Genomic DNA, 17,860 nt, shown 5'->3' with positions numbered 1-17,860 from the left:
GTTCTTTGGAAGGAGTGATGCTAAAGCTGAAACTCCAGTATTTTGGCCACCTCATGCAAAGGGTTGACTCATTGGAAAAGACTCTGATGCTGGGAAGGATTGGGGACAGGAGGAGAAGGGGACGACAGAGGATGAGATGACTGGATGGCATCACCGACTCGATGGACATGAGTCTGAGTGAACTCCGGGAGTTGGTGATGGACAGGGAGGCCTGGTGTGCTGCAATTCATGGGGTCACAAAGAGTCGGACACTACTGAGCGACTGAACTGAACTGAGACTTATATATCTCTACAGTCTTTATATATAACCATTTTGAAAGTGCCAAAAGTTTTGGCTGCTGTTTGAAAGAATCAAATGTAAAGCAAGTAATATAAATTAAAATCAGAATCTCAGGTGATGGCACATTTGTTTATGCTGCTATCATTTGGTACATTCTAATCCCTGATATTAGAGTTGAGTGTGAGAGTAGCAGAAAGCAGGACTTCCACTGGAAATTTTTAATTCATGGGTAGCCCTGATGACCTTTTTGTGTTGTTTTCAAAGGACAAATTATACGTCTTTCATTGCTGAAACTTAGAGACTTCATAGAAATACTTTAGTATTTTACTTAAAGTCTTTTAACCCTTCCATGAATTTATCTGATTAAGAGAAGTAATGTTTTTCTATAGGATTTCACTAATATACTACTACTTTGGGTATCTTAATTTTATATTCTTTCCTATAGCTAAAAGCTACTTACCCTGTATTTTTTATGAACTTTTTTTTCTGGATTGCTTCAAGAGCTACAGTATTCAGTTTCATTTATTTTCTAGTGAGTGTAGAGAAAGTTAAGGTGTTTTTTCTCTAGAGCGAAACTTGAAGCCATGGTATAATTATTCTGGCACATGGAACAATTAATAGAAAATTGTTAGGGGAGAATTTTTTTTTGTTTCTAATCCTAAATCAGTGGAGTTAGATTTATGCAGCAACCTCCAATGGGTGGGAAGTAAGTTTTCAGTTTTTTAATATTCAGTAAACAGTGGGTTTGTGTCTGCTAAATGTCACTAGTGCTTCTAATTATTTTTAGAAGTCACAAGCTGTAACTGACAAATCAAAATACAGAGATACTTACAACAGCTCTGCTGTAATATCAGCCGCTCTCCAGTTACTGCAGCAACATGAGCGCTTTTATTAGACTGTTTCAGGAGATTGGGTCAGAGCTATCAGTAAATGCTGGGTTAGCTGACCCAATTTCAGAGGACATCTTTCTAACTTGAGCTTGATTATTTACTATGAAAAAATAATTATTTATTATGACAAAACAATTTACATGAATTTTGCCAGTTAATTTTATTACCTATGTTAATTTTTGTTGTGTTTTTAAAAACCTGTTTCAAGTTTGCACTTCTCTGTTTCTGTACTGTTTTTATTGAAAAGTCAGTGATGAAAAATAAATGCAGAGTAGAGATATTACCTCTCAATAAGTTGGTTTTACAAGTTTTTTTAAAATATATCTCTTTATTTAGGAATTAGATTACAGTGCCAATGAGGTATCAAAGGATTAGGAAAGAAGAAGCATATAACTTATGTATAGACTATTATTTCATTAGGTGACAGTTATCAGGATCAGCAGGTCTTGGAAAAGAAAGTGTTTCCCCACCATCCATTCTTCAGTTCTCTGTCCCCACAGCTCCAGCCTCTTACACCCAGTGTCTAAATTGCTAGAAAAAAAGGGGCCTAAATATATCTTATATGCTTCTCCTTTCCCTCTCTCATTTAAATTGTAACTAAAATCAGCTCTTCAACAACTTCATCTTTTCTATTACCTATCTTGGTTTGGGATTTGATCCCTTACTCCAGAAGTGCTATGAATATGCAACTACTGTAATCTTAGGGATATCTTTGGCAAATAGAGGACCACAAAACTGATTGTTTAGGGGCTTGAAATGACTCATGGAATATAAGCAGGTTTGGGTTGTATAAGCTGACTCCATCTCTTGAGACAGTTGTCAACTGAATGCTTCAGCTCATGTTTGTATTCTTCTTTGTCTGGCAAGTTCCAGAGACCCCATTTGGAATTATTCTTTTCTCTGCTTCCTCTTCCAAAAAAACAGTAAAGATTTTAGACTCAGTTTTTAAATTAGGAATAGTTATCTTGCTTGTCTTCTGCTTCTTGATGAAGGAGAAGGGAAAAAGTGCATCAGTTCAGTTCAGTTGCTCAGTCGTGTCCAACTCTTTGCAACCCCATAGACTGCAGCACACCAGGCTTCCCTGTCCGTCACCAACTCCCAGAGCTTACTCAAATTCATGTCCATTGAGTCAGTGATGCCATCCAGCCATCTCATCCATTGTTGTCCCCTTCTCCTCCCGCCTTCAATCTTTCCCAGCATTAGGGTCTTTTCCAATGAGTGAGTTCTTTGTATCAGGTGACCAGAGTATTGGAGTTTCAGTTTCAGCATCAATCCTTTCGATGATTATTCAGGGCTGATTTCCCTTAGGATTGACTGGTTGGATCTCCTTGCCGTCCAAGGGACTCTCAAGCGTCTTCTCCACCACCACAGTTCAAAACCATCAATTCTTCGGCGCTCAGCTTTCTTTATAGTCCAACTCTCACATCCATACATGACTACTGGAAAAACCGTAGCTTTTTGACTAGACGGACCTTTGTCGGCAGAGTAATGTCTCTGGTTTTTAATATGCTGTCTAGGTTGGTCATAGCTTTTCTTACAAGGAGCAAGTGTCTTTTAATTTTATGACTGCAGTCACCATCTGCAGTGATTTTGGAGCCCAAGAAAATAAAATCTGTCACTGTTTTCATTGTTTCCCCATCTATTTGCTATGAAGTGATGGGATTGGATGTCATGATCTTAGTTTTCTGAATGTTGAGTTTTAAGCCAACTTTTTCACTCTCCTCTTTCACTTTCATCAAGTGACTCTTTAGTTCTTCTTCGCTTTCTGCCATAAGGGGTGGTATCATCTACATATCTGAGGTTATTGATATTTCTCCCAGCAATCTTGATTCCAGCTTGTGCTTCATCCAGCCTGGCATTTCTCATGATACTCTGCTTATAGGTTAAGTAAGCAGGGTGACGATATACAGCCTTGACATACTCCTTTCCCAATTGGGAACTAGTCTTTTATTCCATGTCCAGTTCTAACTGTTGCTTCTTGACCTGCATACAGATTTCTCAAGAGGCAGGTCAGGTGGTCTGGTATTCCATCTCTTTAAGAATTTCCCAGGTTAGTATGATCCACACAATCAAAGGCTTTGGCATAGTCAATAAAGCAGAAGTAGATGTTTTTCTGGAACTCGCTTGCTTTTTCGATGATCCAGCAAATGTTGGCAATTTGATCTCTGGTTTCTCTGCCTTTTCTAAATCCAGTATTTAAATTTAATCACTAATCTAAAAATCTTTGACAGTCTTCAGAAAGACATGAAGTATTTTTTTTTCTATTTTTAGGTAGTTTTATATGAAGAACAGGGTAAAAACACTGAAAATATTTAAGCAGTTTCTTTCTTTATTCCCAAATATGATAAGACTTTAATGAGAATATGAGAAGAATTGAAGTGATTATTTGAGAAAAGTTTTAACTGGTAATTCTGCTAAAATAGTCTATAGCAAATGTATTGATTTTGTTTTTAGATATCATTTGACCTTTAAGTACTTTTAATTTCTTTATTCTTAGTGGAAATTTTTTTCATACAGTCTTTTAAAAATTTCACGTGTTATTTTTAAATTATCCTAAGGTCAGTATTCAAGGCATCAACCAGGGTACACTGTCCCTGATCCAGCATAGTGATTTGTGGAACCAGTTTTAGTTTTCCACCTCCAGGAGTGGACACTGCTTGAAATAGTTTCCTAAGTGGAAACTCCTTGTAGTGGAGTCTCCACTGCCACAGCAGGATGATATTCATATTGGGAGATGGAAGTAGTGGAAGATCCAGATCCAAGCACTTGGAAGATCCAAGCACCTATCAGATTGGCCCTGAGTCCAATGATTAGCCTTCCTGAAGGAGTTGTCACCCTGAGCACGTCCTGAGGAATGTGGCTGTGGAAACAGTACATTGCTCCAAAAGGAGTGCTTGGTTCAGTGGAACACTCTGTGTCTTTTTAAAAAAAAAAACAACTCATAATCCTTTTGCCAAATTAGTGACGGGGCAAGTTGAAAATTTACGTTTCCTAACATCCTTTATTTATGCCTAGATGATGGACCATCTGGACTATGCAACAAATGAAGAAAACCCTGGGACTGCTGGTGAACAGATCATCCAACAATAATATCATGGACATGCAATAATGTGTCGATTGATTTTCTACAAATAGAGTTTGGCTTTTTAAATTGACTTTTGAATTTGACAATCTGAAAGAAACTTCAATGATATGCTTGCAAATATGTATCTGTAAGAGCTGGTACTGACAATTACATGATAAATGATTAAAATACAATTGCTTTTAACTATGTTAAAGTTGTGCCTTCACATTAAATAAAAGCATATGGTCTGTGTAATTTTCAGGATCTATTATATATAGTATATTTTTATAAAAAAAAAAAAACAAACTCTTCACCTACCCCTGTACCTGTCTTACTGAAGTCTGTTTCTTTCAACTCTAATGATAGATAAAAGTATTTGTCAAAGTGAGTTTCTGAGCAGATTTTACTGTAAAGAATTATGCAGACTTTATGCTCTATAGAACTAACTGTTTAAGATCATTCAAGAAGGCAGTTCAGCAGTGGAATTTTGAACCTTTTATCACTGCAGAGGTTAGAAATATATGATTTAGGAATATAGATAAAAGTGTATTTTTATAGCATGAGTTTTAAAAAATCCCAATCCTTTTTTAAACTTGAGAACCTAAATTACTTCAGATTGCATATGTGTTATATTAGAATATTTTTCCATTTATAGAGAGACATATAAAACTAGTCATTTGAAAGGAAACAAAAATTGAAATCCACATTTTTCAGTGGTCTTCTGTTTCCTTGAAGATGTAGCTTAAATTTCTAAACTAACCTGTAATTCCACTATGGTATTTCTGATCTCTGAAGTTTGGATCTGCTAATGTTCAGATTAAGACTTAATATTTTATAAAAACTATTTTTCTTAGCAAATTATATATTAATACATATGACTCATTGTTTGAGTATTAACATCTCTAATAATCCCTTCCTCTACCTTTCCTCCCCTAATTCCTACTCCTTTCCCCATAGGAGACCACTGTTAGCTTTTTAAAATTTGGGTGAAGCATGGTTTACTAATATACAAACTGTGCTTCAGAGGAAAGAATTGGAGACAGAAGACAGGATACCGGGTGTTAGTCTCAATTTAATTACAGAGTTTGAGTAAATTTTATTAGCTCAATGCAATTGTATCCCAGTTTTCTCATCTGCAAAATGAGTATGTTAGACCAAGTAATCACTCTGGTACCTTCCAACTTGAAAAAATTTTCTCATTCTTTGTTTAATCTCTTATGTGAACTTGAACATTATCCTGTGAGTCATAGGTCAAATTGTCTATTTTCTATTCTTTTCTCTTAAGAAATCTCCGAAAAGTGATTGCAAAGACAGCAAGATTTTGTATTTCTCTGTAAATAATGTATAAGATATGTGAACACATCTACGATTTTTCATTCTAAGGCCAGTTCAACTGATTAAAAGATAAAGCTAACACCTCTCAAAAGTAGATCAAACCTTTGATGTTTGATCTAAATTTAGCATTTGAGGGAATTAGATGCTTTTGATTCATTGATATCTTCCCAGATTGTTAAGTTACTGAGTAATTTACAGATATAGAAGCTCCCTTGACAGCCCTTCTTTCTACTTAATAGACTTATGGGTCACTTGATTTATGGCAAATGACAAATAAGTATCTGACAAGTAAGAGTTCATGTTGATTTTGCCTGCATAATATCAAGTTTGAATTTTTTCCAAAGAATCTAATTTATTTGGCAGACTCAGATAGAGAGAAGAACAGATTAAGTGCCAGGTGAAAGCTCCCAACTATATTTTCATTTATAATATCAATAAAAAGTTTGCCAAAATACAGCTTTTTTAAGTAAAGTTATCTGCACTCTTATTCCAGCTTTAGGATATTCAACAACTTCGACCACATTTTATGAAGAATGTTACAGAAAATTTTATACCTAGAAATCTGGAATTTTAGTTCTTTGATACAAATTCTACTTTATCCAACCACTAGTAAGAAGGTAAAATCTTGTTCTAGTTTGCTATTTAAATCTTACTGATTAAATAGAAAAAACAAGAAGTGAAATTCCTTGAGTTTCTCTGTCTTCAGTATCAACTTTATATTACTTAACCTTTCAAGCAACTGAACTGAAAATATTTATAAAAATTACAGTGAAGTGCAGATTTTATTTGGGGAATCAAAATATGAACAGAGGATAGGAAAGATGAAAATTTGCCTTTAGAAGACTGTATCATTTCTTTCTCAAACTATAAAAGTAGATGATTTTTACTTCAGTTCAACAAAGGTAAATATGAGTTTTGTGGGAAAGGACTTTGATAATCTGCTACATTGTTTTCTTCTAGTTGTAGATTTTTTTAGATTAGCAATATCTTATTAGTAGACTCAGCAATTTATTTTTCTTTTGAAGGAAGAGTTTTAGCCCTGCTGTTGGCATTCACTGATTTTAGTTACGTGTTCATAGAGATTTTGATGAAATGGTACATTTGTAGTAAATACAAATGAGCTTTGCAGTTTTCTTTTGCTTTTTTAATTTCTGCCTTGTGTGCATATGTGCTAAGTCACTTCAGTCATGTCCGACTCTTTGTGACCCTATGGGCATTAGCCCACCAGGCTATGTCCATGGGATTCTCCAGGCAAGAATACTGGAGTGGGTTGCAATGCTCTCCTCCAGGGGATCTTCCCGACCCAGGGATCAAACCTGCATTTCTTGTGTATCCTGCATCAGCAGGCAGGTTCTTTACCACTAGCATCACCTGGAAAGCCCAATTTCTGCCTTAGGTATAAGCAAAATTTATTTTAATATTTGAACTAATTTATTTAATATTTGTCTCTAAAATTTCAACCTAATCTCAGTTAATGAGACTTCAAAAATAGAAATTGCTTTTCAAACTAGTGGATTATACTAGTTTGAAGGCTTTGTATTTTCCCATTAACAAGGGAATATGCTGAATTTATTCAAAATGATGCCAGATAACCAGTTTTGTAGTTTAAAAATTTGTTGATGTTTTCAGTGCTCTATTTACCTCAGAGGTAACTCTAAAGGGGATAGGGAGGGTAATGAAAATAAAATCAAAGTCTTGAACAAAAATCATTTTTTGCTTCCTGCAAGAAAGATACTCTGTAAATTCAGGAGGTCTGAATCAAATCACTGAACATTTTAGAATTTGAGAGAAATTATGTAGTACTTATGATTTGATCATAAGAGTATTATAGTGGCCATATTACAGTAAAGGTTATAAATTTCCTTGTTTAATGTTTCCATAATTAAGGACAGCTTTTGTATCTAAGAAAATGTTCGTGGGGGAAAATATTTTAAACTAGGTTTTTTAGAAAAGTCCTACATTGTTGGCAATTAATGGACAACTAAAAGAAAAAATGTAGAATATTTAATGTCATCATGTATTTCTTTGATTAGGCATAAAATGTATCATAAACAACTGCTTTTCCTTCAGAACATGGATTTTTTTTTTCAATATCTAAAATTTACCTGGTCAGCCTATAGGATTTCCCAGTGAGACAGGTCAGTATAAATTAGGTAGGTTTGGCCCCTTTTATACTTTCTGTTGTCTTTTTATCACATGAGAACCTATTTTAAATACATGATTGAATTTTTACTTCTTAAATGAAGTTTTGAGTGTGGAATTCTTTTCTTTTAACCCTTTGATATGTTAGTATAAATTAGTACTTTTATAACACTACTAGGCTTTATTTTTTTATGGAACATGATTTTAAAAATTTCGAAGTGTTAATTTGGCTGTGCTTTGAATCTCTTCATTATGTGCCAATACCGACAAGAAAAAGTTTTTTTAATGTATTGAATTCACTATGTATTCAATAAATTCTATTTTAAAATAAAATTTGATTTTGTTTTCATTTGAAAAATAATTGAAAATGAACTGAAAGCTACTAGATCATGTTCACATAAGATAAAAATAATAATAATCACAAAAATGTGTCGTTATTTTAACTCTGACAAATTATCCATAACCTAGATTCCACAAATATCATTTATGAGAAATTTATATTGATATGTAATGACCCTTAATAAGTATTTATTAAATTGATGTATATATAGACTTTTTTTAAAACCAAGAAATTATCAAACCCTTTGTAATGAATATCCCTAGCATTTGCAGCTTTGCTGATATTCTCACAAGTTACTAAGATTCCTGCTGCCATTGTACTGTTTTGTTTTTTTAACTCGCATGTGGATGGCCCAGATATATGTCTTGACCACGTGTTAAGAAGTCCTATCCCCTCTATGCGTTAAAGTCGCTTCAGTCGTGTCTGACTTTTTGCCACCCCCATGGATTGTACCCCATAAGGCACCACTGTCCAAGGGATTCTCCAGGCAAGAATACTGGGGTGGTTTGCCATGCCCTCCTCCAGGGGATCTTCCTGAGTTAAGGGTAGAACCCATGTCTCTTTACAGCCCCATGGCAGGCAGGTTTCTTTACCACTAGCGTCATCTGGGAAGGGATTTTGTTTCATTCCACAGGTCCATATACCTGAAACGGAAAAGATGCATAAGAAACTGGAAAGAGAGGGATTATGATGGCTTGAGCACAGCAGTGAGAGAGAGACTTATTTTTCACTGTATACTCTTGTACCACTTACATTTTCTGTCATAGATATATGGAGCCCTATTCCAAGGTCAGTTCAGTTCAGTTCAGTTCAGTCGCTCAGTCACGTACGATTCTTTGTGACCCCATGGACTGAAGCATGCCAGGATCACAGAAGAAAAATCTCTGAAAGTGACCAAGCCCCATAGCAGCTGTTGCCATGAGCCTTAGTATCTAAATCAGCCGGTTCCCTAACCCCATACTAGGTAAAATACCCACCCTCTAGCATCCTAGCCAATCACCTAATGTCTCCCTTCCAGTAGGAATTTTCTGTCTTGAGGCTATAAAAATTGACTACTGACCTGTGAAAGGGGTTGGCTTTCCCTTGAGCCAGCCCGCTGTTCTAACAGGGTCTCTCACTCATAAACTTGGTTTTTCTCTCATTCTGCCTCATGACTGGAAATTCTTTTCCAACCCACACACAGACCCCGACAATATACATCTATTAAGATTCAAAATACAAATCATAAAAAATACTGAATTACTCCCCTCTAAATAGGTATTCATACTAATAGATGGTTAATAAAATACTCATACCATTTTCTTCAGGTACTGAAGTGAAGTCGCTCAGTCGTGTCCAACTGTTTAGGCACTAAGCCTTGTAAACAGTATAATGTATAGTGGGACTAAAGAGAGAAATATTTAACCAATGGTCATGTTTTTAATTTATTTTTTATTATTTTTTTATTTTTTGGTCACACCATGCAGCATACAGATCTTAGTTCCCTGACTAGGGATAGAACGTGTCCCCTCTGCTGTGGAAGCATAGAGTCTTAACCACTGGACAGCCAAGGAAGTTCCCCAGTTGTCATGTTTTTTATCTTCAAATTTATTTTCCTTATAAATTATGCTTATTAGCTTGAAATTCATTTTACTTTGCTAGAAAATAGCAGTAAAACTTAATTTTTTAAGCTCATTCCCATTTCTATAATTGCCTGAAGAATCTAGAATCGATGTCAGAAGTTTTCAATATTTCTTGTCACCCTTAACCAAAAGTCCCACAAAAAAATTAAAGCAAAAGTGGAAATTCCCTGGTGGTCCACTAGTTAGGACTGAACTGAGTGCTTTCACTGCGGGTCCCAGCTCAGTCCCTGGTCAGGGAACTAAGATCCCATAAGCTGAGTGGCAAGGCCAAAAAAAAAAGCAAAAATAAAAATAATGTATCACTGAAGGGCATTAACAATGGAAAACAATGTCCAATTCCAGGCAACCCTGATGATAAAGTATTCTTGGTAAAAATTTGGAAATTTCAACAACCTGCATATGAGCTCTTAGAGTAGACACTTTGCACTTGCAGCAATAGCCAGATTCAGCAGAATTCTGGAGAGAGCTCTGTAAATGAGAGGAAGGCAGTAATTCTTAACAGCTCTTTTAGGAGATTGGGGTAAATAGTTCTTACCCCTGGCTGAAAATTACTATTTGACATGTTATTATGTTAAAAACAACTTTCCAATTTAGATCATAGGATCACCTCTCTAACTAAGTGGGAAAGGTATCAATTGGGTTCTAATTAATAGTTACCTACTAATAGATTCTGCTAGCTTTAGAAAACCAAGTAATTTTTTTTTTTTTACAGATGAATCCTCACTTGAAACTTCAGTTGAATCCTCACTTATTATTTTCTCTGTTAACTCTACTCCAGCCCCTTTCAGTGCAGAGAAATAAAACAGGCAAATAGAAGGGCCAAGTCCTCTCCATACTCTTCCAAACGTCTCTCAAAGAATTCTAGTACTCATCATCCCCACTGCCAACAACTCAATTTGACTCAATTTAATTCACCTGTACTGTAATAGACTTTTAGTTGGTCTTCCAGATGTTAATGTCACTGTCAGTTCCCTTTCCACATCACTTGCCAGTGATTTTTCTAAGATGAAAATCTGATCATGCAAACTCAAGTGTTTAAAAAAAAAACCTGTAATAGCACCAAATTTGTTTAAGAACGGTCTAGTTTCCTTAACGTGGTTTTCTAGTCCCTGTTCCTAACTCCCCTATGCCATGTGCCCAGTCATGTCCAACTCTTTGTGACCCCATGGACTGTAGCCTGCCAGACTCCTGTCCACAGGATTTTCCAGGCAAGAATACTGGAGTATTTCTCAGTATTTCTCCCTCCAGGGGATCTTTTCAACCCAGGAATCAAACCCGTCTCTCCTGTGTCTCCTGTATTGTAGGCAGATTGTTTACCCTCTGAGCCATCTGGAAGCCCCCTTTCTAACTTAATTTCCCATTATTTTCCTCTACATCATTCCTGCCCCTTACACTCTTCCTAAGAAGCTCTTCTGTGCACAGGCCCACCTTTCATACTCAGCCATCACCTACATACCCGTCAAATGTCAGTTTAGGTATCACTGGAATGGAAAGAGATAAATGTGGAAAGAACAAATATATTCCTTTACAGAGTTCCACTGTAAAAGGAAGGAGAGGAATGGGTCAAGAAATAAGTTTGGAATGGGAGTCGGGTATTGACAAGGGGAGAAATCACAGCATTTTTGAATGTTGGTGTTTAGTTCAGTCGTGTCCGACTCTGCAACCCCATGAACCGCAGCACTCCAGGCCTCCCTGTCCATCACCAACTCCTGGAGTCCACCCAAACCCACGTCCATTGAGTCGGTGATGCCATCCAACCATCTCATCCTCCGTCATCACCGTCTCCTCCTGCCTTCGATCTTTCCCAGCATCAGGGTCTTTTCAAATGAGTTAGCTCGTCACATCAGGTGGCCAAAGTATTGGAGTTTCACCTTCAACATCAGTCCTTCCAACGACTGATGGAAGGACTGATCTCCTTTAGGATGGACTGATTGGATCTCCTTGCAGTCCAAGGGACTTTCAAGACTCCTCCAACACCACATGTCAAAAGCATCAATTCTTCGGCACTCAGCTTTCTTCACAGTTTTTCTGGAACTCTTGCTTTTTCGATGATCTGGCGGATGTTGGCAATTTGATCTCTGGTTCCTCTGCCTTTTCTAAAACCAGCTTGAACATCTGGAAGTTCATGGTTCACGTATTGCTGAAGCCTGACTTGGAGAATTTTAAGCATTACTTTACTAGCATGTGAGATGAGTGCAATTGTGTGGTAGTTTGAGCATTCTTTGGCATTGCCTTTTCTTTGGGAGAATGTTGATGGGGATCCAATAAAAGGTGATATTTTGATGATGTTGGCAAGAGATTGGAGAATTAACTAAGTTTATATACTTAAGTAGGCCAGAGGTTATGGAACTTAGTGTCCAAGTAGAAAGGTTTGCATTAAATAGGACTATGGAGGGTTTGTCCCCAGTAACTAAAGATAAGGTGTAATATTGAATAGAACCAGGGCTGTGATTTAGTCAAGCAAATTCCTGAAAGCAAAAGAGGAACAAGGGAATGAATTTAGGATGTGTGTGAAGGAGTGAATATAACTTATTAACCATGAATTTTAACTGGGTAAAGAACATGAGGATTTGAGGCACAGTATGGGGGGTGGTGGGGTGGTGGTAGTGGTTGTAAATGATAGTGAAAAGGTGTTAGGATAAATGTGGGTCCCTATAATAATCGTAGGTCCCTACAGTGTTGAATGATTGTTGAGTTTGGGAAAGCAGAAAAAGTTGAATAGATGGCAGTGGTAGTCCAGGTAAACTGATAGAAATGGAAATTATGAGGAACTGACAATATTGGTAATGATAAGGTCAATGTAGATTTCCCAGGTAAAATACAGGATGCCCATTTAAATTTAAATTTTAGATAAAAAGTGGATGCTTTTTAGTATAAATATGTTCCAAAGTATGCTTAGAATGGATTTATTTTCATCCATTATGCTGATCTTGCCATGGGTCCCTTCTGCCTAGTAAGCTCTGTTTTTCAATTGGGGAATATTTTCTTAAATTAGTTGATTCCCTTCATTTTCTCTGCTTTTTTCTTTCTGGAATCCCTAATTATATTGATTTTTTACCTCCTGTCTTACTTTTCTTCTCAAATATTTTACTTTTTGTCTTTTTGCCTCGTTATCTGGAAGATTTCCTTAACATCTAATCCTTTTATTGAATTTATTTTTGCTATCATGTTAAAATTTCCAAGAGATCATTATTTGCTTTTTGCTCTCTGACATTTTATTTTTTATTATATCTTACTGCTGTTTCATTAATGCTGTATATTCTTTTAATGCTCTGAAAATATTAATAGGGTTTTTGTTTGTTTGTTTTTGAAATTGTCCCTTGTATATAACCACCATTTATTTTTTCCAATTCCATTTTTGTGTGGTATATCTTAGAAGCTTTCTTCAAAGAGAAGATAATCATTAGTTTTCTGCTCATGTTTAATAGTATGATACTAAAAATACAGTTGGACACTCTGAGCACATAAGTGGTTTATTAAATGACAGTTGCATTGTAGGATAATCTGGCTCTGCTATCAGGAAACCCCAACCCCAGTATATTTGAATGTTTTCTCTTGGGGCTGATCAGATTGCTCAGAAAAGTGTCTTCCAGTCTCCTGGAATCATGTGGTAGGGAAAGTGTTGAGAGTCTCAGCATTCTACTTGCAAACATTCACTCAAACACCATTTTCAGTGTGTTACTGATACACATCCTTTATTTTAATGGGTATCATCCAAGTCAAAGACATCTGTTTTACTCTCTCCAAAGAACAAACCTCGTTCTTCTTCCAGAGCCAGGGGAAAAAAAATTGCCCAGCTACATGAAGTAGAGATATGTGACTCTTCATGAATGATAGGATTAGAAAATAACAATTTTGTAATTCCAAATGAAATAATTGGTTTAGGCAATAATTATCAGTGTATAAAACCATTAGATGAGAGGAGGGCTTAAGGTGTCAGCACCTGACATCACTGATAAATGTTAGCGTTACTAAAAGAGCTTCCCTGACGATAAAGAATTCGCCTGCCAATACAGAAGACACAGGTTTGATCCCTGGATTGCCAAAATCCCTGGAGAAGGAAATGGTAACCCACTCCAGTATTCTTGCCTGAGCCTGGTGGGCTACCGTCCGTGGGGTCACAAAGAGTGGGACGTGGCTGAGTGCAGCATGGCAGCAGTAAGCAGCGGCATTACTAAAAGTGTGATGACTAGGCATCACGGGCCTTTCAACGTGGTGCAGTGTGAAGCACAAAGCACCATGAAGTGTTCTTGGAAAAAAAAGATAACCTGAAATCTCATCAAATCTAGAGTATGAACTTCTAACAGTGGGAAATATGGAGGATGAAGACCTTAAATGATGCTTGAGGGAGGAAACTTACAGAATATGCAACATTCTCAAGGACAATTGAATTGGCTCTTGTAATAAATCAATAGTACAGGGGAGAAATTTGTGAAACAAAGAGCTGCTCTAAATTAGAAGAAACTTCTGTAATGTGACACCCAAATCTCACATTTATTGAATTGGGATCCAACTTATTTGGATGCCAATTCAGTAAACCAACTAAATAAGACATTTGTGAGTCAACTGGGAAAATTTGGTTATGAACTAGATATAAAATGATATCAAATAATTATTTTTTTCAATGTGATAATGGCATCATGTCCATAGCATGTATGCATATGCTCTAACTGAAGAAGCCTGATTTTCACCATCTCAATTATTCAAGAACTATTTATTAAATACCTATGATATGCCAGGCACTGTAATAAGCTATTGGGGTTAAAGATTAATATTTGAAACATTCCTGGTATTTTTGGTGCCATTTTATAAGCTTTCCTCTTACAAAACAAGTTAATTATTTTGAAAGAATGTCTAAGAAAGAAAATCCATTAATCCTCAATTCAAAGTACAACAAAATTTCTTGGAACTGGTTTAATCACTCTGCTTATACAAACAAAGGATTTGCCAAACATTTATGAGGGTCTAATTTACATGACAGGGAAATTGTACATAAAGTAAACATTTCATGTATTGGCTCTCTTTTTAATTGTTTTAATACCTTAATCAATATTAATTGTTTTAATTCATATGTTGTCCATGTTTTTCAACTTTGAGTCACACTGTTCCTTTCTCAGTTGCCCAGGGACTTCACGCTGGTGGCAAAACCGTTCAGGGAGAAGTCAGAGTGTGATTAATGTGAAAACAATTATGTAAGCCAATATTTGGACCTAGTGAAGTAAACAAAGAATCTTGATTAGCTCATTAATTAGTTTGAGGAAGAGATTTTGTGAAAGACTGAATCATATATAAACTGATCTCTATTATTAGTGACAGATTTCTCAGCTGTGTTTTACTGCCATAAGAGGTAATGTAGCATAAGGGTTAAAGACATAAACTCTGGAATTAGACTGCCTTGGTTGAAACCCTTTCTCTGCCTTGTGCCTCAGTTTCCTCCTCTGTATAATAAGGATGAAAATAATAGTGTCTAGTTCATAGAGTTCAGAGGATTTAATACACATTGAGTGAATAGAGCAATACCTGAGAGGGAGAAACCACCCAACAAATGCTCACTATTCAATGTTCAGAAGTAAGGACTCCTGATGCTTTCCAATTGTTTTACTATGAAGCTTACTTTTACTTATCTGCATATAAACCTCTATACTTATTTGTGTTGATGTCAAGGTGAAACATGTTTAAAATAATTGTAGGAAATCATAAAACCTGGCTAGTGTCAGAGATATTCATCCTTTATAAACTGTACTACTTATTGGTCGCTTTAGATATAACTTACAATAAACTTACAGCATTCCAAAAATATATTTTTCTAGGTTAAAATTAAGCCTCTTTACTATTAAATACCCAAAAGCCACAAAGAATCTGCTAATGTTTATTTTTTTTGTATGCTAATGTTTAAAATAGTTGCTTTACTGTTGCCACATCCCTACAGTAGCTGTTGATGAGTTTAAATCAACAAAATGTGCTTCTGAAAATTTCTAAATGTAAATGGAACACCAAATATTGTATATATTTGTTAACAAATTTAAATTATAAAAACAAAGAAGAAATTGTGGGCTAATCATTGACATTATTTGGATTGACTGAGCTTTTGTTTTTGTTTTAATCCATTTCTCCTCTTTACAGTTTGGGAGCTATATAATCTATTTCTTTTCTCTCGGTTCTTAATTTTTTTAATGTACTTATGAAACTGGAAGTCTAAAACAGAATGGCTGTCTCTATTTCCTTCCAAAACAATAAAAGAGCTTTGAAATAATGGTCTTCAGATATTTTTGTTTGCATATCACTTAAAATAAATTTGAAAAGCTATTAGGGATGGATGGGTTAACTATACTTATTGTGGCAAACATTCTGTAATATATACATATATTAAATCATTATGTTGTACTCCTGAAACTAATAAAACATTACATGTCAATTATATCGCAATAAAATGTTTCAGTGTAAAAAAGCACTATGTAACTCACATATTTTATCATAATTTAAGATATTTGCAATAAATGTAGTTAACAAAATATTTAAAATTTAGAAACTTTTAAATATAAACTTTATCACTTGGATTTTAAATATTATTTGATACTCATCACCATTCACTTAAGAAAAGTAAACTCTTCTTCAAAATTGGAAAAAAAAAATTTCTCTGGCCTTGCATGCAGCATGTGGAATCTTATTTGCCCGACCAGAAATTGTACCCATGCCTCTTGCATTGGAAGTATGGAGCTTACACACTAGACTGTCAGGGAAGTCTCCCAAATAGGAAATTTTATGTTCTTTTTCTGTCCTTGACTTGTGTTTCTATTCTAATTTCCCAATATGATTTTTTTAAATTAATACATTTTATCTTTAGAGTAGTTTTACATTTATAGAAAAATTGAGTGAGAAAGTATAGAGTTCTCTTACACCCCTTTCAAAACCCTCCCCCTCTCCCGAGTTTCCCCTACTATTAACATCTTGCATTAGTGTTGTACATTAGTCACAATTGATAAACCAATATTGATATCTTATTATTAATTAAAGCTCATTATTTACATTGGGATTCACTCTGTGTTGTATATTCTATGGTTTTGACAAATGTATAATGACATGTATCCACATTACCCTATCATACAGACTAGTTCATTGCTTCAACATGCCCTGTCCTCCATCTATACATCCCTCCCTCTCTCCTTTCAAACTTCTGGCAATCACTAACTTTTAAACATTTCCCTAATTTTGCCTTTTCCAGAATGACATGGAATTGGAATCATACAGTTTGTAGCCTTTCAGACTTGCTTCTTTTTCTTAAAAAATATTTGTTTCCTCTATGTCTTTTCATGGCATGATAATTCATTTATCACAGAATAATATTCTATTGTGTGGATGTACCACAGTTAGTTTCTCTATCCATTTAATGAAACACAAACTGATTATTTGGCAATCCTGAATAAGGCTGTTACTAACAACTATTTTGCATATTTTTACATGGACAAAAGTTTTTACCTCATTTGCGTAAATACCAAAGATAACAATTGCTGGATCCTATCAAAAGAGTACATTTAGTTTTTGTCATACTATCTTCCAAAGTGTCAGTACTATTTTCCATTCCTGCAGCTCCACATTTTTTGCCAGTAAGTGGTACTGGTTTTTGGGAGGTCTCAGTCCCTTGTCACATGTACCAGTTCAGAGGCTGCTTGAGTGTCTTCATGACATGGCAGCTGCTTTCCCCCAGAATTAGTGATCTAAAAGAGTCAGGGGGAAGCCAAAATGTCTCTTATGGCCAAGCTTAGAAGTCACACATTGCCATTTTCACAGTATCCCATTGATTACACTGATCAGCCCTATTCATTGTGGAAGGAAACTACACAAGAGTGAGAATACCAGGAAATGAGGAACATTGAGCGTCCTATGGGAGGTTGACTAACGCAGCTACTAAGACGTTTATCTTTAGTATGAGTTAGGCTTGTATCCATCTCTAGTCCCACTAGACCAGTGTTTCTCATACTTTTTTTCATGATCAGTCCACTATGGAGTCTTTTTAGATATGTTTTTCCTAATTCCATGCTCCCTTCATGAAATGTTAATGTTTCTTTATGTACTGTGTGTATATCTGTGCTAGATATATATGTGTATATACATATACACATTAAGTAATATTTTTCACCACTCCCCCAAGAAGCAATTTTCACTACCTTGAAGGAGGTGATGTCATCC

The 17,860-nt window shown here is 35.6% G+C and overlaps 1 protein-coding gene across 2 annotated transcripts in view; it reads left to right on the top strand.

Moving 5' to 3' along the window:
* SPPL2A (signal peptide peptidase like 2A) overlaps nucleotides 1-8,044 on the top strand; it is a 58,459-nt gene extending 50,415 nt beyond the window's left edge. Inside the window, exon 16 of one of the 2 annotated variants that reach the window (XM_018054191.1) lies at nucleotides 4,186-8,044. In XM_018054191.1, coding sequence (XP_017909680.1) covers nucleotides 4,186-4,260 — 75 coding nt within the window. In that variant the 3' untranslated portion in view covers nucleotides 4,261-8,044. The remainder of the gene's footprint in view (nucleotides 1-4,185) is intronic. The other variant, XM_018054189.1, reaches the window with a different exon arrangement.

The sequence above is a fragment of the Capra hircus genome, chromosome 10 (assembly GCF_001704415.2).
Source record: "Capra hircus breed San Clemente chromosome 10, ASM170441v1, whole genome shotgun sequence".
Lineage (NCBI taxonomy): Eukaryota > Metazoa > Chordata > Mammalia > Artiodactyla > Bovidae > Capra > Capra hircus.
The sequence above is the reverse complement of the archived record's forward strand: the minus strand, read 5'-3'. Positions and strand labels throughout refer to the sequence as shown.